This window comes from Engystomops pustulosus, chromosome 5 (assembly GCF_040894005.1).
Source record: "Engystomops pustulosus chromosome 5, aEngPut4.maternal, whole genome shotgun sequence".
In the NCBI taxonomy this organism is placed as follows: Eukaryota; Metazoa; Chordata; class Amphibia; order Anura; family Leptodactylidae; genus Engystomops; species Engystomops pustulosus.
In genome coordinates, this window is record NC_092415.1 from 207,728,568 (window position 1) to 207,752,562 (window position 23,995).

Here is a 23,995-nt window from a genome sequence, read left to right on the forward strand (position 1 = left end):
ACCACAGATAACACAGTGATATCTCTGAGTACAGATCATGTAGTAGATGTATCTTGCAGTCCTATGTAACACCACAGATAACACAGTGATATCTCTGAGTACAGATCATGTAGTAGATGTGTCCTGCAGTCCTATGTAACAGCACAGATAACACAGTGATATCTCTGAGTACAGATCATGTAGTAGATGTGTCCTGCAGTCCTATGTAACACCACAGATAACACAGTGATATCTCTGAGTACAGATCATGTAGTAGATGTGTCCTGCAGTCCTATGTAACACCACAGATAACACAGTGATATCTCTGAGTACAGATCATGTAGTAGATGTCACCTGCAGTCCTATGTAACACCACAGATAACACAGTGATATCTCTGAGTACAGATCATGTAGTAGATGTGTCCTGCAGTCCTATGTAACACCACAGATAACACAGTGATATCTCTGAGTACAGGTCATGTAGTAGATGTGTCCTGCAGTCCTATGTAACACCAGTCCTATGTACAGATCATGTAGTAGATGTGTCCTGCAGTCCTATGTAACATCACAGGTAACTGTACAAGTCCTTGAGTCGTCCTGTCACACAGTAATGGTTAATATGTCCTGTTCGGGCACCTGGCAGAGTTGGGTGACAGCCTTTGGTGGGAGTCTTGGCCATACTGACTGGCATGTGATACCCTGTCAGGAGCGGAGATGGGAGGAGGATCTAGAACGTAGATGGTGGAAGGGGACAGGGACGCGAAGTAGAAACATGCAAGTAGAAGGGGCAACAGTGACGCAGACAAGAAACCACAAGAATGGAACATGAGTCACATGGCGGCTGGCACATGGGGGGTACAGGACACCGGTGCCCACTTCTGGCTACTGATAAGTCCCAATAGGGACCTCAGTGCCCACAACTGATGTGTCAGGTCCCTTGTGAATACCATTGCCAGGTAACATATCAGGACCACCTGCACCCACTACTTACTACTATGTGATGTTAGGACTCTGGTGCCCGTTTCGATATGCCACCTTAGGACCACTGTTCCCACCTCTGGTACTGATATCAGAACTTCTGTGCCCAATAGCAATTATTTATGTGCTCCACAGTCATATCAGGACCCTGTGCCCATTGTTAGTCATTGTAACATGATGTCAGGACCCACAGTTATTACAGGACCAGTGTCCACAGCTGGGTATTATGTTATACCAGGAACCTGTGCCCACAGTTGGGTATTATCATGTTATACCAGGACCCTGTGCCCACATGTGGGTATTATCATGTTATACCAGGACCCTGTGCCCACAGGTGGCTATTATCATGTTATACCAGGACCCTGTGCCCACATGTGGGTATTATCATGTTATACCAGGACCCTGTGCCCACAGCTGGGTATTATGTTATACCAGGACCCTGTGCCCACAGGTGGGTAGTATCATGTTATACCAGGACCCTGTGCCCACAGGTGGGTATTATCATGTTATACCAGGACCCTGTGCCCACAGGTGGGTATTATCATGTTATACCAGGACCCTGTGCCTACAGGTGGGTATCATCATGTTATACCAGGACCCTGTGCCCACATGTGGGTATTATCATGTTATACCAGGACCCTGTGCCCACAGGTGGGTATTATCATGTTATACCAGGACCCTGTGCCCACAGGTGGGTATCATCATGTTATACCAGAACCCTTTGCCCACATGTGGGTATTATCATGTTATACCAGGACCCTGTGCCCACAGGTGGGTATCATCATGTTATACCAGGACCCTGTGCCCACAGGTGGGTATTATCATGTTATACCAGGACCCTGTGCCCACAGGTGGGTATTATCATGTTATACCAGGACCCTGTGCCCACATGTGGGTATTATTATGTTATCCCAGGACCCTGTGCCCACAGGTGGGTATTATCATGTTATACCAGGACCCTGTGCCCACAGGTGGGTATCATCATGTTATACCAGGACCCTGTGCCCACAGGTGGGTATTATCATGTTATACCAGGACCCTGTGCCCACAGGTGTGTATTATTATGTTATACCAGGACCCTGTGCCCACAGGTGGGTATTATCATGTTATACCAGGACCCTGTGCCCACAGGTGGGTATCATCATGTTATACCAGGACCCTGTGCCCACAGGTGGGTATGATCATGTTATACCAGGACCCTGTGCCCACAGGTGGGTATTATTATGTTATACCAGGACCCTGTGCCCACAGGTGGGTATCATCATGTTATACCAGGACCCTGTGCCCACAGGTGCGTATCATCATGTTATACCAGGACCCTGTGCCCACAGGTGGGTATTATCATGTTATTCCAGGACCCTGTGCCCACAGGTGGGTATTATCATGTTATTCCAGGACCCTGTGCCCACAGGTGGGTATTATCATGTTATACCAGGACCCTGTGCCCACAGGTGGGTATTATCATGTTATACCAGGACCCTGTGCCCACAGGTGGGTATTATCATGTTATTCCAGGACCCTGTGCCCACAGGTGGGTATTATCATGTTATACCAGGACCCTGTGCCCACAGGTGGGTATTATCATGTTATACCAGGACCCTGTGCCCACAGGTGGGTAGTATCAGTTAAGTATTATGTTAAACAGGTCCCTGTGCCCAACAACAAGTTATTGCAGTTAGAAGCGATAGGAAATCATGTCTTACTTTGTCCTTCGAATTTCCTAATAATGGTGTCCAGGAAGGTGTTCTGAGGGGCGACGTGACCTCTTCGGACAGGCATCCTTATCCCATGGGTAGCTCCTGCCTTGTATCCTCCTCACTGGTCATATGAAGGGTGGTGGTACGTGCCACCCCTAGGACACAATAAACAACACGTATGACGTCCAAGTCCGATTCAAAGAAAGTAGATCCAGAAGAGCAGACATAGAGAAATGGAGAGGTCCACGGTACCAGGGGCCAAAGCCTTCAGATCCGAGTGTCCAAAGCTCCGGGTACAGATTGGAAGACTGCTAATCTCAGCCCATACAGCTACCCGACGCCGGTGGTCTTCTTGCGGTTCATTGGGATCTGCTAACCTTTTACCAGCAGTAGGGCAATAGATGGGCAGCGTCAGGAGGGAATCGTGTACTGCCAGCCTATACCCATACACCTGCTACACTCCCAGCACCTGCATTCAAATCAGCTGCTGGTTCTCTATGCCAACCACTGGGGCTCATCCACACATGTGACCGGGGCAAAGTTAACTCTTTCAAGCTTCATCCAACAGAAGTCAGGACGGGCAGCACAATGACCACAGGATCTGTCATGCCAGTGCACAAAGGGTGGAGGTGAACAATTAGTCAATGGGCCTATTATTAGCCAACAAGACATACATGAGCAAGACACTCACCCTCCTCCTGGCACAGCAAAGCAAGACATTCAGCATGGGCAGCATACAGGGCATTCAGTGTCTCATATCCAGTGGCACAGGGCATAGGTTACACGTGCCTAGGAGTGCAGGGTGCCAGCCCTATAACCTGCAGGATGACACTAACTAATGGGCAAGAACAAAGGAACCACCATGAAAAGAACTTGTATCACCAAGTCTGACACGACTACTGACCGCAGGGTGAGGGGCTTTGGACATCCCGGAAAACTTCCACCATGTATCCCTTACACAGGTATCTAAGAAGAGGTGTGTGGTACCCAATCTAAGCCTGGCACACTTGTTACGTCCAGCAGGCCAGTCTCTGGGCACAAACGTTTCTGGATAAAGCTGGTGCGTTTCTGCACGCAATCCCAATAGTGGCGCTGATGGAGATCTCCCAGTTCCTTGGGTGCTGGCGGCGCTATTATCCCATGATCCTTTGTTGAGGAAGGCGGGAAGCGGTGGTGAGCGTGCACAGGAGGGAGGTCAGAGCCCAGATCCGGGTGACAGGTCTATCCGGGGTGCTGGTCACCTGCTGGGGCGCCCCCGGGGCTGTGACGGGCAGGGTGCTGGACGCGTGCTCTAGCTGCTGGCTGGCAGGCAGCCTGGGCCGTCTCCTCCAGAAGGCATCCCCTTATTAGGAGAGAAGGCAGAAGGGGATGCTCAAGGAGACGGATGGTGTTGTGCCTGTTATTGCTTGTTGATGCCGCTGCTCCTCCTCCTCCTCGCCCTTCCTCCCCCTCCGCTGTCAGACAGAAGGGATTCCCAGCTGGGAAGCATCACAGGCTGCAGGCTCCTGGGTTATGGAGAGAGGTGGGGGGGACAGGAGACAGGTCTGTGTGCAGCCCACCACACATATAGGGGGAGGAGAAGATGAGGAGGAGCCACCGATGCCTCAACCAGGGGACGCCTCCATCACATGCAGGTGGGGAGGCGGCAGGGAGAGGGTTAATGTCACTGGCAAGAAGGGTTAAATGTGCAAAAAGTAGGAAAGGAGCAACGAGAGGAAGAAGAAGTGGTGACAGGAGGAAACAAGAAGAAGAAGAGGGGATGACAGGAGGAAACAAGAGGAAGAAGAGGGGGTGACAGGAGGAAACAAGAGGAAGAAGAAGAGGGGGTGACAGGAGGAAACAAGAAGAAGAAGAGGGGATGACAGGAGGAAACAAGAGGAAGAAGAAGAGGGGGTGACAGGAGGAAACAAGAAGAAGAGGGGATGACAGGAGGAAACAAGAGGAAGAAGAAGAGGGGGTGACAAGAGGAAGAAGAAGAGGGGGTGACAAGAGGAAGAAGAAGAGGGGGTGATAGGAGGAAGAAGAAGAGGGAGTGAATGGAGGAAACAAGAGGAGGGGTGACAGGAGGAAACAAGAGGAAGAAGAGGGGGTGACAGGAGGAAAGAGGAAGAAGAAGAGGGGTGACAGGAGGAAACAAGAGGAGGAAGAAGAGTGGGTGACAGGAGGAAACAAGAGGAGGAAGAAGAGTGGGTGACAGGAGGAAACAAGAGGAAGAAGAAGAGGGGGTGACAGGAGGAAACAAGAGGAAGAAGAAGAGGGGGTGACAGGAGGAAACAAGAGGAAGAAAAAGAGGGGGTGACAGGAGGAAACAAGAGGAAGAAGAAGAGGGGGTGACAAGAGGAAGAAGAAGAGGGGGTGACAAGAGGAAGAAGAAGAGGGGGTGACAAGAGGAAGAAGAAGAGTGGGTGACAGGAGGAAACAAGAGGAAGAAGAAGAGGGGGTGACAGGAGGAAACAAGAGGAGGAAGAAGAAGAGTGGGTGACAGGAGGAAACAAGAGGAAGAAGAGGGGGTGACAGGAGGAAACAAGAGGAAGAAGAGGGGGTGACAGGAGGAAACAAGAGGAAGAAGAGGGGGTGACAGGAGGAAACAAGAGGAAGAAGAAGAGGGGGTGACAGGAGTAAACAAGAGGAAGAAGAAGAGGGGGTGACAGGAGGAAACAAGAGGAAGAAGAAGAGGGGGTGACAGGAGAAAACAAGAGGAAGAAGAAGAGGGGGTGACAGGAGGAAAGAGGAAGAAGAAGAGGGGGTGACAGGAGGAAAAAAGAGGAAGAAGAAGAGGGGGTGGAAGGACGAAACAAGAGGAAGAAGAAGAGGGGGTGACAGGAGGCAACAAGAAGAGGAAGAGGGGATGACAGGAGGAAACAAGAGGAAGAAGAAGAGGGGGTGACAAGAGGAAGAAGAAGAGGGGGTGACAAGAGGAGGAAGAAGAGGGGTGATAGGAGGAAGAAGAAGAGGGAGTGAATGGAGGAAACAAGAGGAGGGGTGACAGGAGTAAACAAGAGGAAGAAGAAGAGGGGGTGACAGGAGGAAACAAGAGGAAGAAGAAGAGGGGGTGACAGGAGAAAACAAGAGGAAGAAGAAGAGGGGGTGACAGGAGGAAAGAGGAAGAAGAAGAGGGGGTGACAGGAGGAAAAAAGAGGAAGAAGAAGAGGGGGTGGAAGGACGAAACAAGAGGAAGAAGAAGAGGGGGTGACAGGAGGAAACAAGAAGAGGAAGAGGGGATGACAGGAGGAAACAAGAGGAAGAAGAAGAGGGGGTGACAAGAGGAAGAAGAAGAGGGGGTGACAAGAGGAGGAAGAAGAGGGGTGATAGGAGGAAGAAGAAGAGGGAGTGAATGGAGGAAACAAGAGGAGGGGTGACAGGAGGAAACAAGAGGAAGAAGAGGGGGTGACAGGAGGAAAGAGGAAGAAGAAGAGGGGGTGACAGGAGGAAACAAGAGGAAGAAGAAGAGGGGGTGACAGGAGGAAACAAGAAGAAGAAGAAGAGGAGGGGGTGACAGGAGGAAACAAGAAGAAGAAGAGGGGGTGACAGGAGGAAAGAGGAAGAAGAAGAGTGGGTGACAGGAGGAAACAAGAGGAAGAAGAGGGGGTGACAGGAGGAAACAAGAGGAAGAAGAAGAGGGGGTGACAGAAGGAAACAAGAGGAGGAAGAAGAGGGGGTGACAGGAGGAAACAAGAGGAGGAAGAAGAGGGGGGTGACAGGACGAAAAGAGAGGAAGAAGAAGAGGGGGTGACAGGAGGAAACAAGAGGAAGAAGAAGAGAGGGTGACAGGAGGAAACAAGAGGAAGAAGAAGAGGGGGTGACAGGAGGAAACAAGAGGAGGAAGAAGAGGGGGTGACAGGAGGAAACAAGAGGAGGAAGAAGAGGGGGTGACAGGAGGAAACAAGAGGAGGAAGAAGAGGGGGGTGACAGGACGAAAAGAGAGGAAGAAGAAGAGGGGGTGACAGGAGGAAACAAGAGGAAGAAGAAGAGAGGGTGACAGGAGGAAACAAGAGGAAGAAGAAGAGGGGGTGACAGGAGGAAACAAGAGGAGGAAGAAGAGGGGGTGACAGGAGGAAACAAGAGGAGGAAGAAGAGGGGGTGACAGGAGGAAACAAGAGGAAAAAGAAGAGGGGGTGACAGGAGGAAACAAGAGGAACAAGAAGAGGGGGTGACAGGAGGAAACAAGAGGAAGAAGAGGGGGTGACATGAGGAAACAAGAGGAAGAAGAGGGGGTGACAGGAGGAAACAAGAGGAAGAAGAGGGGGTGACAGGAGGAAAGAGGAAGAAGAAGAGGGGTGACAGGAGGAAACAAGAGGAGGAAGAAGAGTGGGTGACAGGAGGAAACAAGAGGAAGAAGAAGAGGGGGTGACAGGAGGAAACAAGAGGAAGAAGAAGAGGGGGTGACAGGAGGAAACAAGAGGAAGAAAAAGAGGGGGTGACAGGAGGAAACAAGAGGAAGAAGAAGAGGGGGTGACATGAGGAAACAAGAAGAAGAAGAGGGGGTGACAGGAGGAAACAAGAGGAAGAAGAAGAGGGGGGTGACAAGAGGAAGAAGAAGAGGGGGTGACAAGAGGAAGAAGAAGAGGGGGTGACAAGAGGAAGAAGAAGAGGGGGTGACAAGAGGAAGAAGAAGAGGGGGTGACAAGAGGAAGAAGAAGAGGGGGTGACAAGAGGAAGAAGAAGAGTGGGTGACAGGAGGAAACAAGAGGAAGAAGAAGAGGGGGTGACAGGAGGAAACAAGAGGAGGAAGAAGAAGAGTGGGTGACAGGAGGAAACAAGAGGAAGAAGAGGGGGTGACAGGAGGAAACAAGAGGAAGAAGAGGGGGTGACAGGAGGAAACAAGAGGAAGAAGAAGAGGGGGTGACAGGAGAAAACAAGAGGAAGAAGAAGAGGGGGTGACAGGAGGAAAGAGGAAGAAGAAGAGGGGGTGACAGGAGGAAAAAAGAGGAAGAAGAAGAGGGGGTGGAAGGACGAAACAAGAGGAAGAAGAAGAGGGGGTGACAGGAGGAAACAAGAAGAGGAAGAGGGGATGACAGGAGGAAACAAGAGGAAGAAGAAGAGGGGGTGACAAGAGGAAGAAGAAGAGGGGGTGACAAGAGGAGGAAGAAGAGGGGTGATAGGAGGAAGAAGAAGAGGGAGTGAATGGAGGAAACAAGAGGAGGGGTGACAGGAGTAAACAAGAGGAAGAAGAAGAGGGGGTGACAGGAGGAAACAAGAGGAAGAAGAAGAGGGGGTGACAGGAGTAAACAAGAGGAAGAAGAAGAGGGGGTGACAGGAGGAAACAAGAGGAAGAAGAAGAGGGGGTGACAGGAGAAAACAAGAGGAAGAAGAAGAGGGGGTGACAGGAGGAAAGAGGAAGAAGAAGAGGGGGTGACAGGAGGAAAAAAGAGGAAGAAGAAGAGGGGGTGGAAGGACGAAACAAGAGGAAGAAGAAGAGGGGGTGACAGGAGGAAACAAGAAGAGGAAGAGGGGATGACAGGAGGAAACAAGAGGAAGAAGAAGAGGGGGTGACAAGAGGAAGAAGAAGAGGGGGTGACAAGAGGAGGAAGAAGAGGGGTGATAGGAGGAAGAAGAAGAGGGAGTGAATGGAGGAAACAAGAGGAGGGGTGACAGGAGGAAACAAGAGGAAGAAGAGGGGGTGACAGGAGGAAACAAGAGGAAGAAGAGGGGGTGACAGGAGGAAAGAGGAAGAAGAAGAGGGGGTGACAGGAGGAAACAAGAGGAAGAAGAAGAGGGGGTGACAGGAGGAAACAAGAAGAAGAAGAAGAGGAGGGGGTGACAGGAGGAAACAAGAAGAAGAAGAGGGGGTGACAGGAGGAAAGAGGAAGAAGAAGAGTGGGTGACAGGAGGAAACAAGAGGAAGAAGAGGGGGTGACAGGAGGAAACAAGAGGAAGAAGAAGAGGGGGTGACAGAAGGAAACAAGAGGAGGAAGAAGAGGGGGTGACAGGAGGAAACAAGAGGAGGAAGAAGAGGGGGGTGACAGGACGAAAAGAGAGGAAGAAGAAGAGGGGGTGACAGGAGGAAACAAGAGGAAGAAGAAGAGAGGGTGACAGGAGGAAACAAGAGGAAGAAGAAGAGGGGGTGACAGGAGGAAACAAGAGGAGGAAGAAGAGGGGGTGACAGGAGGAAACAAGAGGAAAAAGAAGAGGGGGTGACAGGAGGAAACAAGAGGAACAAGAAGAGGGGGTGACAGGAGGAAACAAGAGGAGGAAGAAGAGGGGGTGACAGGAGGAAACAAGAGGAACAAGAAGAGGGGGTGACAGGAGGAAACAAGAGGAAGAAGAAGAGGGGGTGACAGGAGGAAACAAGAGGAGGAAGAAGAGGGGGTGACAGGAGGAAACAAGAGGAGGAAGAAGAGGGGGTGACAAGTGGAAACAAGAGGGGGAAGAAGAAAACGACAGGAGGAAACAAGAGGAGGAAGAAGAGGGGGTGACAGGAGGAAACAAGAGGAAGAAGAAGAGGGGGTGACAGGAGGAAACAAGAGGAAGAAGAAGAGGGGGTGGCAGGACGAAACAAAAGGAAGAAGAAGAGGGGGTGACAGGAGGAAACAAGAGGAAGAAGAAGAGGGGGTGACAGGAGGAAACAAGAGGAGGAAGAAGAGGGGGTGACAGGAGGAAACAAGAGGAAGAAGAAGAGGGGGTGACAGGAGGAAACAAGAGGAAGAAGAAGAGAGGGTGACAGGAGGAAACAAGAAGCGGAAGAGGGGATGACAGGAGGAAACAAGAGGAAGAAGAAGAGGGGGTGACAGGAGGAAACAAGAGGAAGAAGAAGAGGGGGTGACAGGAGGAAACAAGAGGAGGAAGAAGAAGAGGGGGTGACAGGAGGAAACAAGAGGAAGAAGAAGAGGGGGTGACAGGAAGAAACAAGAGGAGGAAGAAGAAGAGGGGGTGACAGGAGGAAACAAGAGGAAGAAGAAGAGGGGGTGACAGGAGGAAACAAGAGGAAGAAGAGGGGGTGACAGAAGGAAACAAGAGGAAGAAGAAGAGGGGGTGGCAGGGCGAAACAAGAGGAAGAAGAAGAGGGGGTGACAGGAGGAAACAAGAGGAAGAAGAAGAGGGGGTGACAGGAAGAAACAAGAGGAGGAAGAAGAAGAGGGGGTGACAGGAGGAAACAAGAGGAAGAAGAAGAGGGGGGTAACAGGAGGAAACAAGAGGAAGAAGAGGGGGTGACAGAAGGAAACAAGAGGAAGAAGAAGAGGGGGTGACAGGAGGAACAAGAGGAGGAAGAAGAGGGGGTGACAGGAGGAAACAAGAGGAGGAAGAAGAGGGGGGTGACAGGAGGAAACAAGAGGAGGAAGAAGAGGGGGTGACAGGAGGAAACAAGAGGAGGAAGAAGAGGGGTTGACAGGAGGAAACAAGAGGAGGAAGAAGAGGGGGTGACAGGAGGAAACAAGAGGAGGAAGAAGAGGGGGTGACAGGAGGAAACAAGAGGAAGAAGAAGAGGGGGTGACAGGAGGAAACAAGAGGAGGAAGAAGAGGGGGTGACAGGAGGAAACAAGACGAAGAAGAAGAGGTGGTGACAGGAGGAAACAAGAAGAGGAAGAAGAGGGGGTGACAGGAGGAAACAATAGGAAGAAGAAGAGGGGGTGACAGGAGGAAACAAGAGGAAGAAGAAGAGGGGGTGACAGGAGGAAACAAGAGGAAGAAGAAGTGGGGGTGACAGGAGGAAACAATAGGAAGAAGAAGAGGGGGTGACAGGAGGAAACAAGAGGAAGAAGAAGAGGGGGTGACAGGAGGAAACAAGAGGAGGAAGAAGAGGGGGTGACAGGAGGAAACAGGAGGAAGAAGAGGGGGTGACAGGAGGAAACAATAGGAAGAAGAAGAGGGGGTGACAGGAGGAAACAAGAGGAAGAAGAAGAGGGGGTGACAGGAGGAAACAAGAGGGGGTGACAGGATCTGAAAAGGAGTAGAAGATGGGGTGACAGGAGGAAAAAGAAGAAATGGGGGTGACAGGAGGAAGAGAAGGAGAAGAAGAGGGGTTGACAGGAGGAAAAGGAAGAAGAGGGGGTAACAGGAGGAAGAAGAAGAGGGAGAGACAGGAAGAAGAGAATTAGAGGAAAAGGGGTTGACAGGAGGGAGAAGAAGAATAAGAGGGGAGAAAGGAGGAAGAGAAGGAGAAGAAGAGGAGGTGACAAGAGGAAGAAGAAAAAGAGGGGATGACAGGAGAAAGGAGAGATGAAGGAAGAGTGAGGCCTGAGGGGATGGATTAGAGGAGGTGAAAGGAATGGATGAGGAATAATGTTCACTGCTCAAAAAATAAAGGTAGCACTTCAAGTAAATAAAACTTCTGTGAAATCAGACTGTCCCTTTAGAAAGCTACACCGAGTGTCAATCAATTTCACTGTCGAGTAGCAAGACACACTCAGAAAAGTAGAGGTGAATATAAGCATGCGGGGGCCACACACAATACTGAACCTCATCAGGAGCATGTCGAGGTGTTGTAGGGAAGTCATACAGGCACGTGGAGGTCACACACAATACTGAGCCTTATCAGGAGCATGCCGAGGTGTTGTAGGGAAGTCATACAGGCACGTGGAGGCCACACAATACGGAGCCTTATCAGGAGCATGCCGAGGCGTTGTAGGGAGGTCATACAGGCACATGGAGGCCACACACAATACTGAACCTCATCAGGAGCATGCTGAGGCGTTGTAGGGAGGTCATACAGGCACATGGAGGCCACACACAATACTGAACCTCATCAGGAGCATGCTGAGGCGTTGTAGGGAGGTCATACAGGCACGTGAAGGCCACACACACTACTGAGCCTCATCAGGAGAATGCTGAGGCGTTGTAGGGAGGTCATACAGGCACATGGAGGCCACACAATACTGAGCCTTATCAGGAGCATGCCGAGGCGTTGTAGGGAGGTCATACAGGCACGTGGAGGCCACACACAATACTGAACCTCATCAGGAGCATGCCGAGGCTTTGTAGGGAGGTCATACAGGAACATGGAGGCCACACACAATACTGAGCCTTATCAGGAGCATGCTGAGGCATTGTAGGGAGGTCATACAGTCACGTGGAGGCCACACACAATACTGAGCCTGATCAGGAGCATGCTGAGGCGTTGTAGGGAGGTCATACAGGCACATGGAGGCCACACACAATACTGAGCCTGATCAGGAGCATGCTGAGGCGTTGTAGGGAGGTCATACAGGCACATGGAGGCCACACAATACTGAGCCTTATCAGGAGCATGCCGAGGCGTTTTAGGGAGTGTATAGAGGCACGTGGAGGCCACAAATGATACTGAACCACTTCAGGAGAATGCAGAGGTCTTGTAGAAAAGTCATACAGGCACGTGGGGACCACACACAATACTGAGCCTGATCAGGAGCATACCCAGGCATTGTTAGGAGGTCATACAGGCACATGGAGGCCACACATGATACTGAGCCTCATCAGGAGCATGCTGAGGTGTTGTAGGGAAGTTATAAAGGCACATGGAGGCCACATACAATACTGAGCCTCATTAGGAGCATGCCGAGGCGTTGTAGGGAAGTCATACAGGCACATGGAGGCCACACACACTACTGAGCCTCATCAGGAGTATGCCGAGGTGTTGTCGGGAAGTCATACAGGAACATGGAGGCCACACACACTACTGAGCCTCATCAGGAGCATACCCAGGTGTTGTAGGGAGGTCATACAGGCACGTGGAGGCAAAACACACTACTGAACCTCATCAGGAGAATGCCGAGGTGTTGTAGGGAGGTCATACAGTCACATGGAGGCCACACACTATACTGAACCTCATCAGGAGAATGCCGAGGTATTGTAGGGAAGTCATACAGGCACATGGAGGCCACACACTATACTGAACCTCATCAGGAGCATACCCAGGTGTTGTAGGGAGGTCATACAGTCACGTGGAGGCCACACACACTACTGAACCTCATCAGGAGCATACCCAGGTGTTGTAGGGAGGTCATACAGGCACATGGAGGCCACACACATTACTGAGCCTCATCAGGAGCATGCCCAGGTGTTGTAGGGAGGTCATACAGGCACATGGAGGCCACACACGATACTGAACCTCATCAGGAGCATACCCAGGTGTTGTAGGGAGGTCATACAGTCACTTGGAGGCCACACACTACTGAGCCTCATCAGGAGCATACCCAGGTGTTGTAGGGAGGTCTTACAGTCACATGGAGGCCACACACACTACTGAACCTCATCAGGAGCATGCCCAGGTGTTGTAGGGAAGTCATACAGGCACATGGAGGCCACACACAATACTGAACCTCATCAGGAGCATGCCGAGGTGTTGTAGGGAAGTCATACAGTCACGTGGAGGCCACACACAATACTGAACCTCATCAGGAGCATACCCAGGTGTTGTAGGGAGGTCATACAGGCACATGGAGGCCACACACACTACTGTGCCTCATCAGGAGCATGCTGAGGTGTTGTAGGGAGGTCATACAGGCACATGGAGGCCACACACACTACTGAGCCTCATCAGGAGCATGCCGAGGTGTTGTAGGGAGGTCATACAGGCATGTGGAGGCCACACACGATACTGAGCCTCATCAGGAGCATGCCGAGGTGCTGTAGGGAAGTCATACAGTCACGTGGAGGCCACACACAATACTGAACCTCATCAGGAGCATGCCGAGGTGTTGTAGGGAGGTCATACAGGCACGTGGAGGCCACACACGATACTGAACCTCATCAGGAGCATGCCGAGGTGTTGTACAGAGGTCATACAGGCACGTGGAGGCCACACACACAATACTGAGCCTCATCAGGAGCATGCCGAGGTGTTGTAGGGAAGTCATACAGTCACGTGGAGACCGCACACAATACTGAGCCAAATTTTGACTTGTTTTAGGTACATAACAACAAAGATGGATCAGCCTGTAGTGTGATTTTCAACTTTAATTTTGTGGGGGACTCCAGATCAAGGCCTCCATTGGTTACTAAATTTGATTTCCATTGATGATTTTTTTTTTTGTGATTTTGTTGTCAGCACATTCAACTTTATACAGAACAAAGTATTCAATGAGAATGTTTCATTCAGATGGAAGATGTGTTATTTGAGTGTCCCCATTATTTTTTTGAGCAGTGTACAAGAAGAAGTGCTGAAAGGACACGTGCAAGGTGAAGGAATGAATATAGAGAGATATAAAAGATGTACAAGGGAAAAGATAAGGAAATAAGAGACATGAGAAGAGGAAGAAACAACTGAATAATGTGGCATGAAACGCTGGAGGACAGTGGCATCAGGTGCAGGACACATTAGACACATCTAATGAGGGGATTAACACCTGGATTAGTCAAATTCAGGATATTTACAAGAACCACCTAATCCTGGCCCAGCAGGAGCCCAAATCATGGAAAAGACCATTATTCTACAAGCCATCATCTACAATCATGAGACTAAGCAACTGACTGGGATACAGACAAATTTAGGCTATGAGCACAAAAACATGTAATTAAAATTTTCCTGTTACATCCTGTATTATAGTCCAGAGCTGCACTCACTATTCTGCTGCTGGTGCAGTCACTGTGTACATACATGACATTACTTATCCTGTACTGATCCTGAGTTACATCCTGTAAATCTTTTATTTTATATATAAAAATGAAAAACATTACAACAATAAACATAAATCAAGCCATAACTTCTGGCAAAACAAAACAATAATAATAATAACAAAACAATAATACAAACTAAAAGAGACTTACGAAAATCTCCTGGCCCAGCCACACACACACCACACAATCAGCATTATAAAACAAAACCTTCACCCAATCCCACCACCTAATTTTTTTTTTTTTTATATAATTTTTTATAATAAATTTTTTTTTTTTTTTTTTTTTTTTTTTTCCATAAATAACTAAAGGATACACAGCAAAAAAAAGACAAACAGGAAATAAAAACATTAAATATAAACTAACTAAATCCCACGCCCATCACCCTCCCACCCAGACACTGGTCTAACGTCCAAAGTCCGCGCTATATAGTCCAGACCAGTGCCCAGGATCATATTGTCCGAATCCCGTCCACCCCCCTCCCAACCTAACACCCTAACACCAACACCCCAAAACCAACCAAGCTATATACACATTAACTATAACTACATAAATACACACTGTACACAAAATACAAACACATTAAACATATCAACATATAACAAACCAACCACATAAAGCCCAGGATCGGCGCCTGCAAGCCCCTACATCACTATAACCTCAGATACAAAACAAAAATCTACAGTGTCAGCTTCAGCCCAACACCAGGAGCGGAGATGACAGACTAAGGGACACTAAAGGAGAACCCCCTCCAAAGGAGAGAGGCCCTCCCCGTGCCCAGCCTCTCATACTCCAGAGAGCGCACCTTCACCAGGTCACCCAGAATGTTCCTAACCACCTCAACCACCGGGAGGATTTTACGCTGCGTCGATACTAAACACCGTGCGTTCCACGTGTGGTACCTGACCACTAGACTAACTAGGAATAACGTGCAGCGGTCCCGGCCACCCAGGCCTCTGAATGCTCCATAGGCCCACTCCGCATAGGAGAGACCGGCCAACCCGGGCCAATGGATGGAAGCGCCCACCCGGTTGTACACCTCTGTGTTAAAGGGGCACTGAAGCAGGAAGTGGTCCATGCTCTCCAGCAGACCACCGCACTCCTCCCGGGGACAACCCCTTTCCTCAGAGCTCCTACACTTCAGATTGTCCCTCACACACAGCTTTCCATGGAAGCAGCGCCAAGTCAAGTCCCAAAACTTCAAGGGGATCCTGATGGAATTCAAAAGACCTAAACCCACCCCAAGATCCCGACTTGGGCAATCCCTGAGGGCCAGAGGCTTCTGGAAATGGGTCAACAGAACCCTTTTGTCAAGGATTTTCCTCGACATGGTCCTGATCTCCCACATTCCCAGACCCCACCGGCGAATCACCTTCAGAACCGGGGTAGCGTAAGCCGGAAGATGCCCATGTGGTGTACGGAGATCCTTCACTCGCCCTCCTGTCTCCCATTCCTGGAAGAAAGGCCGAAACCATCCCCTGCAGGAGTATACCCACGGAGGAGCCCTCTCTTTCCAGAGGTTTGCGATATTGATCTTAAGAAAGGTATTCACTAGGAACACCACAGGGTTGACCATACACAACCCTCCTTGTCTCCTCGTGCGGTAAGTAACCTCCCTCTTGATTAGGTTCAGCCTATTCCCCCATAACAGCTGGAAGAACAGACTGTAGACCCGAGTCCAGAGGGGTTCTGGCAACATGCACACACTGCCCAGATATATCAGCAATGGGAGCAGGTAAGTTTTAATCAAGTTCACCCTTTCCCTGAGGGTCAAAGACCAACCCTTCCACTGGTCCACCTTCTGGGCGGCGATCTTAAGCCTGCCGTCCCAGTTTTGCATGGGGTAATCCCCCTGGCCAAATTCGATGCCGAGAACTTTGGCAGAGTCTTGGGGCCCTGGAAGAGTGTCCGGGAGATCAAAGCCTGGATCCCCCTCTCCCAGCCAGAGACTCTCACACTTATCCCGGTTGATCTTGGACCCAGAAGCCTCTGAGTAGCGGTCAACCTCTGACATCACCCATTGCGCCTCCCCTCTCGAGGACACAAAAACGGTGACATCATCAGCATACGCTACCACCCTTAGAGTGGCTTCCGGTGCCGCCTGGTCCATCCCGACTCCCACCAACGGCCCACGATCAACCCTCCTAAGGAATGGGTCAATCGCGAACACGTATAAAAGTGGGCTCAGAGGACAACCCTGGCGAACACCAGACCCGACCTCAAAAGAGCGGCCAATCCAACCGTTCACAAGCGGGAAACTCTCTGCCCCTGCGTACAAAACCTTTAGCCAATTGACAAACTCCCCCGGCAGGCCATACCTCAGAAGGACAGACCAGAGGTACTCGTGGTTAACCCGATCAAACGCTTTTGCCTGATCCAAGGACAGCAAGTACCCCTTCCAGTTACCAGCCCTGCCCTGCTCCACTGCCTCCCGAACACAAAGCACAGCACTAAATGTACTGCGGCCTGGAACAGAGCAGTGCTGGGTCCCCGAAAGGAGCCGGGGCGCAAACTGCACCAGCCGATTAAACAGCACCTTTGCCAAAACCTTTCTGTCCGCATTGAGAAGCGCTATGGGACGCCAGTTCTCAATACGAGATCGGTCCTTACCCTTTGACAGGATGATCAGGGCAGACCTCCTCATTGACTTCGGCAGAGCGCCCGAGGAAAGACACTCATTGAATACCTCAGTCAAGAGGGGAACCAAGGCGTCCTTAAAGGTCTTATAAAACTCGGATGTTAAGCCATCCGGACCCGGCGATTTCTTGAGGGCGAGCCCTTCAATCGCCCGGCTGACTTCCTCTTCCCTGATCATCTCTGTCAAAACATCAAGAGAGGGGTCTACTCCTGGCTCAGGGACAGTTTCAGCCAGGAAAGCCGACATCACATCCCGATCTAGATCCTTCCTGCCCAAGAGGTGCGAGTAGAAGGATCTGACGACCTCCAGAATCCCTGATCTGGACCTTTTCAGGGATCCCGTACTGTCAACCAGTCCTGTGACAACTTTACCATTCACTGACATCTTGCAGTTTCTGTAAGGGTCGGGCGAGCGGTATTTCCCGTAATCCCTCTCAAAAACCAAAGATGCGTGTCTATCGTACTGACACCTCTTCAGCAAGGATTTCACTCTGGAGATGTCCTCACGACTACCTCCAGTCGAGACGAGATGCTCGAGTTTCCTCCTCAGGCCCTGATACAGGCGGTACCTGTCCAGGCTCCTGAGGCTCGAGAGCTGGCGGAAGAATCTCGCCACCCTTTTCTTGAGCATCTCCCACCACTCTGACTTACTGCTACAAAGGCCCAGCAATGGTACCTGGCTCTGAAGAAAGTCCTCAAAGGATTGTCTTATCTCTGCTTCTTCCAGGAGAGACGAATTGAGCTTCCAGTAGCCTCTTCCCATCCGGGGGGTCTCTGTAACATTCAGAGAAAACAAAATTAGACAGTGGTCGGAGAACTCCACCTCAACAACGGACACTGCTGAAGAAATGGCTTCCTCCTTTAAATAAAACCTGTCTATTCTAGACCTGCAGCTACCCCTATAATAGGTGAACCCCGCGTGGCCTGGGGTGTGCCGGATGTGGACATCCACCAGGCGAGCCTCACTAGCTATGCTATTAAGAGCGACGCTATCATAAGTCAGCTTGTCTCTGGAACCTCCCCTATCCTGGGACCTCGTGACAGCATTGAAGTCCCCTCCAAAGACCACCTGCCGACTTGTAAAAAGGTAGGGCTTGATCCTCATAAAGAGACACTTCCTGTCCCACTTGGACTGGGGACCATAGATGTTAATTAGGCGCAGTTCTTGTCCCTTCATGAGGACATCCAGGATCAGGCACCTCCCCATTTCTAACTCAATAACTCGTCGGCATTCTACCGGCGCGGTAAAAAGGACCGCCACTCCGCTATACGGCTCGGCCGCAAGAGACCAATAGGAAGGCCCGTGTCTCCATTCCCTCTTAGCTTTAAACACGGCCGCCAAATCTGGCAGCCTGGTCTCCTGCAAAAATAAAATGTCGGCTTCAACACGGCCGAGAAAATCAAAGGCCGCAAATCTAGCCGCATCAGACTTAATGCTGGCGACATTAATGGACGCCAGCGTCAACGGAGTGGGTGCCGCCATCATGAGTGATTGAGTTAGACGGCTTTTTTCTTACTGCCTCCCTTCCCTCTACTGTCCTCTGAGGATGATCCCTTTTCCCTTTTACCTTCAGAATTGGGGCAGCTTCTCTTTAATGAGATTGTGGTGTCCATATTATTACTGGCCCCCAAGGACCCACCCGGACCACCCTCTCCTTCGTCCTTGTCTCCTGACTCTGAGTCAGTCTCCCACTCTGAGGACCCAGCTTCCCCAGAGGATAGAGACTCGGCGCCCCCTGCAGGCTGCTCCGCCGCCACCTCCAGAACCCCACCCTCAGCCTCTCTTCCCGAGGAGGCGATCTCATCGAGGGTGAGGAACCGGTTGGAAAGCTCAACCAGAGGGGAGGAAGTTTTCCCTTCCTTAGGTACCTTAGATAGGCCGCGTTTTTTCTTTTTCTGCTTGCGCTTATTTTCTAGCCAAATCCTGTTATCCTCATCCATACTCTCATAATGGGAGGACGTGGAGGACATGGCACCTTTCTCGCGCTCCATCCTCCTGACCTCCTCATCCAACTCATCATCCCTCAGGGCCTCAGTAGCATGACCAGCCTCTGAGGAAGGACCCAGGGTCACCCCAGCAACCTGAGGCTTCCCCAGGTCTCTCCCTTTTTGTCTGGCCTCAAGCCGCCTCAACTGAGAAGGTGACTTATTCTTGCTTTTCTTCACAGGCCCCTTAGCTCCTCCACCTCTGCTGGTACCTTCCCCAGCAGAAGCAACCTCATGGCTCTCCTCCACTGGGGTCACAACCGCATTGGCAAAGGAGCGAGGACAACGGCTGAAAGGGTGACCGAGCTCACCACACAGGTTACACCTAATGTCCTTACAGGATGCAGCGAGATGACCTAGCCCACCACACAACGCACACTTCTGCACTTGGCAGCTGGCGCTAAAGTGTGTGGGGTCACCGCACCTGTGACAGACCTTCGGCTGCCCCTGGTAGAAAATCAGGATTCTGTCTCGCCCAAGAAAGGCTGAAGAGGGAATGTGGGCGACTGTGCCGCCTGAACACTTCAACTTCATCATGAAGGTCCAGGCTCCAGACCAAATGCCAAATTCATCGCGGTTTTTCTGAGGTACCTGTACAACCTCACCATAACGACTTAGCCAAGTCATGATGTCCATGCAAGAAAGTGACTCGTTACGGGTCAAAACGGTCACCTTCTTGACTGTGTTTTGGCGAGACACTGCTTGCACAGCAAAGTCTCGCCATGCGGGCTCGTTCTTTGCCAGCTCATAATTCGACCAGAAGAGCTCTAAGCCCTCCGGCCGAACAAAGCTGACATCGAACTCCGGAGTACCATAAGGATGTATCAGGGCAAAGATGTCACTAGCCCTGAAGTTCATCTTCAGGAGGAGCTCCACCACCCTTGACCTGGGTGGGCATGCGTCACTGCCCCTCCAGCGAAGACGAACCACATTCCTACGGGCAGCTCCGGGCCCAGTTGTGGGTAAAGACCATACAGTCTCTCCCCCCCTTTTCTCTTGGAAGGCTGCCAGGCCATGCCTGTCTGTCCAGAAGGACAGATCAACCTCTCTCCCCTCTACAGTGATTGACTTTTCCCCTCTCCTGAGAGCCTCCAGAAGACGCCTTTGCAAAACGCTGTTCCCAGAGCCAGGAGACAAGGAGTTAACCCCACTTGCCCCAGCGGTGACACTCGCATAGCTCCTTATGGGAGCGGCCACCACTGGGGGTGCAGATGGTCCAGCACTCACACCAGGATCCCCCTCAGCGCCATTCACCACCCCAACATTCACCACACTATGTACAATACTGCCTCGCTTCCTTGCATCACTCACACCAGCTGGGCCAGGAGGACCTGGGGTTGCCTCGGCGTCACTGGGCACTGGGGGTAGAGCCACCTCCATAGCTGATACAGCCTGAGAAGAGGCAGCTCCAACCCCGATCTTATTTGTGCCCTCTGCCTCATTGGCATTAACCCCTTGTTGTCCAGCAGTTTTTATGATGTTTGAGCATCGCTGCTCGATTGGTGGTAGAGGCCTCTTGTCCTTACAGACTCCAGACAGTTTTTTTGCCCCTTTTATGTCTTCAGAGTTTGATGCACCAATACAGAATAATACTTTTTCTGCGCCTTTCTCTGCAGGCTGCACGGGATGTTTGGGAGGCGCCGCACTACAAGCCCCAGCAGCCCCATCACACTGCCGCTGCTCACCGGAGCAAGCAACAGCGCTAAGGGCCACAGGAGCCACCGCCACTGCCCCTGGCACTGGGCCACCCCCCCCTCCCACTAGGGGGCGGCGCACAGTACCAGGACCTGCTGGATCGCCCTCACTGTCCGGCCTTTCGGCCGATGCCTTCCCTGCACCATCCTTGCTACTACAAACAAGGCTGGTGCTCTGCGCCATGATGGAACGTGGCTTTGCACTCTCCCCGCACCCTGGCACCGGGTCCACTGCAGGACTCGTGCTGGGCTGGGCAACGGGGCCTACACGACAGGCTGGCACTGCTGCCCGCCCGGAGGGAACAGGGAGGGGACGAAACACCAGATTCACCTCCTGAGACGTCTTGGTCTTCTTGGGTCTCGTCTTCTTTCTCTTTAGGTCGTCATCTGGCATATCATCGCCGAAGGAGAAGTTCTGGAGGTGAACTGGGGACTCAAGCTGACGGATCTGAGCCATTAGCGCCCCCCCCTGGCCGCTGTCATCACTTTCCTCCTCCAGGTTGGCAGAGCCGCAGCCTGATGGTAATGGCGCTTGCTCCGCAGGCAGCCTGTCGTGCGAGGCCTGCTGGTGTTGGTGCAGGCCACCAGACGGACACGGCAGGTCTTCCTCATCCTCCTCATCATCGCCATCATCCGCCTGGATCTCAAGCCCCTTCAGCTTTCTCAGCTGCTCCTGGCGCATGTCATCAAACCGGGCGTCATTCTCCAGCTTTTCACGAAACGGACCGCTGTGCTCACGGATAAGATGACGCTTCTCCTGCAGAGCGGTGACCTCGGCTTTTAGTCTGTCTATGGTGTTAAGAAGATCAGACTTTTTCTTTCTCTGCGTAGCCACCCCCGCTAGGGCCAAGGTCTCCCTTATCTCCTCCTGGAGCCTCCTCAGCGCTTTTCCAGCTTCCTCGTACTCACGGAGGTGCTCAGCAATCCGGGAGCCATAGATGGAAGCAGACTCCCGGGCCTTAAGATCACCCCATGCTTTTTGCACACCCCCGTGAGCACCCAGCTTTTCAGCTGAACCACCCAGCTTTCCCGCACATACATCCAGCTTTCCAGGAGGAGCACTTAGGCTGATGTCACTTGCCTTGATCTTCTGTGTTCCGGAGACCTTGCGGCTTCCCTGGGTTTTGGGGGTGGCAGCCGAGGTCACATCGCTGCGTCCTTGGCTCCGGGCAGATCTTCTCACGCCATCAGTTTTGGCCGGTAACTTGCTTTTCCTGCCCCCCGCCGGCCTGGTCCGGGAGACAGGAGCCTGGGACTTTCCAGCTTGATTCATCCCAGAGAACCCACTCCCTCCCTGGGGAGGAGAGAGCAGGCCTGGGTGGATTGGGTTTGCTCCAGGTGGTGCAGAAGCTCAGCAGCACACAACCACACCCGTCAGTAGCTCACAGCAGAATGACAATGCACGCACTATTCTGCTGCTGGTGCAGTCACTGTGTACATACATGACATTACTTATCCTGTACTGATCCTGAGTTACATCCTGTATTATACCCCAGAGCTGCACTCACTATTCTGCTGCTGGTGCAGTCACTGTGTATATACATGACATTACTTATCCTGTACTGATCCTGAGTTACATCCTGTATTATACCCCAGAGCTGCACTCACTATTTTGCTGCTGGTGCAGTCACTGTGTACATACATGACATTACTTATCCTGTACTGATCCTGAGTTACATCCTGTATTATACTCCAGAGCTGCACTCACTATTGTGCTGCTGGTGCAGTCACTGTGTACATACATGACATTACTTATCCTGTACTGATCCTGAGTTACATCCTGTATTATACTCCAGAGCTGCACTCACTATTGTGCTGCTGGTGCAGTCACTGTGTACATACATGACATTACTTATCCTGTACTGATCCTGAGTTACATCCTGTATTATACTCCAGAGCTGCACTCACTATTCTGCTGGTGCAGTCACTGTGTACATACATGACATTACTTATCCTGTACTGATACTGAGTTACATCCTGTATTATACCCAGAGCTGCACTCACTATTCTGCTGCTGGTGCAGTCACTGTGTACATACATGACATTACTTATCCTGTACTGATCCTGAGTTACATCCTGTATTATACCCAGAGCTGCACTCACTATTCTGCTGCTGGTGCAGTCACTGTGTACATACATGACATTACTTATCCTGTACTGATCCTGAGTTACATCCTGTATTATACTCCAGAGCTGCACTCACTATCTGCTGCTGGTGCAGTCACTGTGTACATACATGACATTACTTATCCTGTACTGATCCTGAGTTACATCCTGTATTATACTCCAGAGCTGCACTCACTATTCTGGTGCTGGTGCAGTCACTGTGTACATACATGACATTACTTATCCTGTACTGATCCTGAGTTACATCCTGTATTATACCCCAGAGCTGCACTCACTATTCTGCTGGTGGTGCAGTCACTGTGTACATACATGACATTACTTATCCTGTACTGAACCTGAGTTACATCCTGTATTATACCCCAGAGCTGCACTCACTATTCTGCTGGTGCAGTCACTGTGTACATACATGACATTACTTATCCTTTATGTAACTTTCAAATTGTGTCGCAAGACAATGGACTTACATGCACCAGGAAGAAGAAGGTGAACTCCGGGGACCTGAGCGGGAAGCGACACATGCAGGATATCGGGTGCACGATCTTAGAGAATTGCGGACAGGGCGTTATACACAGACAATGCACTTTCAGGGAACTGCGTCGGACAGGTAAGTGGATGTGCCCCACTGTGTACATACATGATATTACTTATGCTGTACCCATCACGTGCAGCAGACGTCACTCAGGGAGGTTATGAGGGTCACATCTGTCCTCGGGGCGTCTGTTACTCATGCAGAAGGAGATTTGGGTAAAGATCTAATCCTGAAGAGGGGTTCAGATCCGGTAATGTATATAATGGTGAAATGGACCTAAGGAAAAAGAAAGTAAAAATATTACAAAACAAACACTCAACTTCTGTGATATTATCTGCAGTGTATCTAATCCTATCCTGTGTGATACTGTCTTCTGAGCTGTGTATCTAATCCTATCCTGTGTGATACTGTCTGCTGAGCTGTGTATCTAATCCCATCATGTCATGTATTATACTGACTTCTGAGCTATGTATCTAATCCTATCCTGTGTGATACTGTCTGCTGAGCTGTGTATCTAATCTTATCCTGTGTGGTACTGTTTGCTGAGCTGTGAATCTAATCCTATCCTGTGTGATACTGACTGCTGAGCTGTGTATCTAATCCTCTCCTGTGTGATACTGTCTGCTGAGCTGTGTATCTAATTCTATCTTGTGTGATACTGACTGCTGAGCTGTGTATCTAATTCTATCTTGTGTGATACTGACTGCACAGCTGTGTATCTAATCCCATCCTGTGTTATACTGTCTGTTGAGCTGTGTATCTAATCCCATACTGTGTGATACTGACTGGAACTGTGTATCTAATTCTATCTTGTGTGATACTGACTGCTGAGCTGTGTA

At 50.8% G+C, this 23,995-nt stretch overlaps 1 protein-coding gene across 3 annotated transcripts in view; it reads right to left on the minus strand.

Annotated features, from left to right (window-relative positions):
• Positions 1–23,423, minus strand: part of KCNH2 (potassium voltage-gated channel subfamily H member 2) — a 306,690-nt gene extending 283,267 nt beyond the window's left edge. For 2 of the 3 annotated variants that reach the window (XM_072154449.1, XM_072154447.1), the window contains exon 1: positions 2,661–4,211. In XM_072154449.1, coding sequence (XP_072010550.1) covers positions 2,661–2,736 — 76 coding nt within the window. In that variant the 5' untranslated portion in view covers positions 2,737–4,211. Of the gene's footprint in view, positions 1–2,660; positions 4,212–23,261 lie in introns of those variants that run through there. The other variant, XM_072154448.1, reaches the window with a different exon arrangement.
• Between the last annotated feature and the right edge of the window lie 572 nt (positions 23,424–23,995).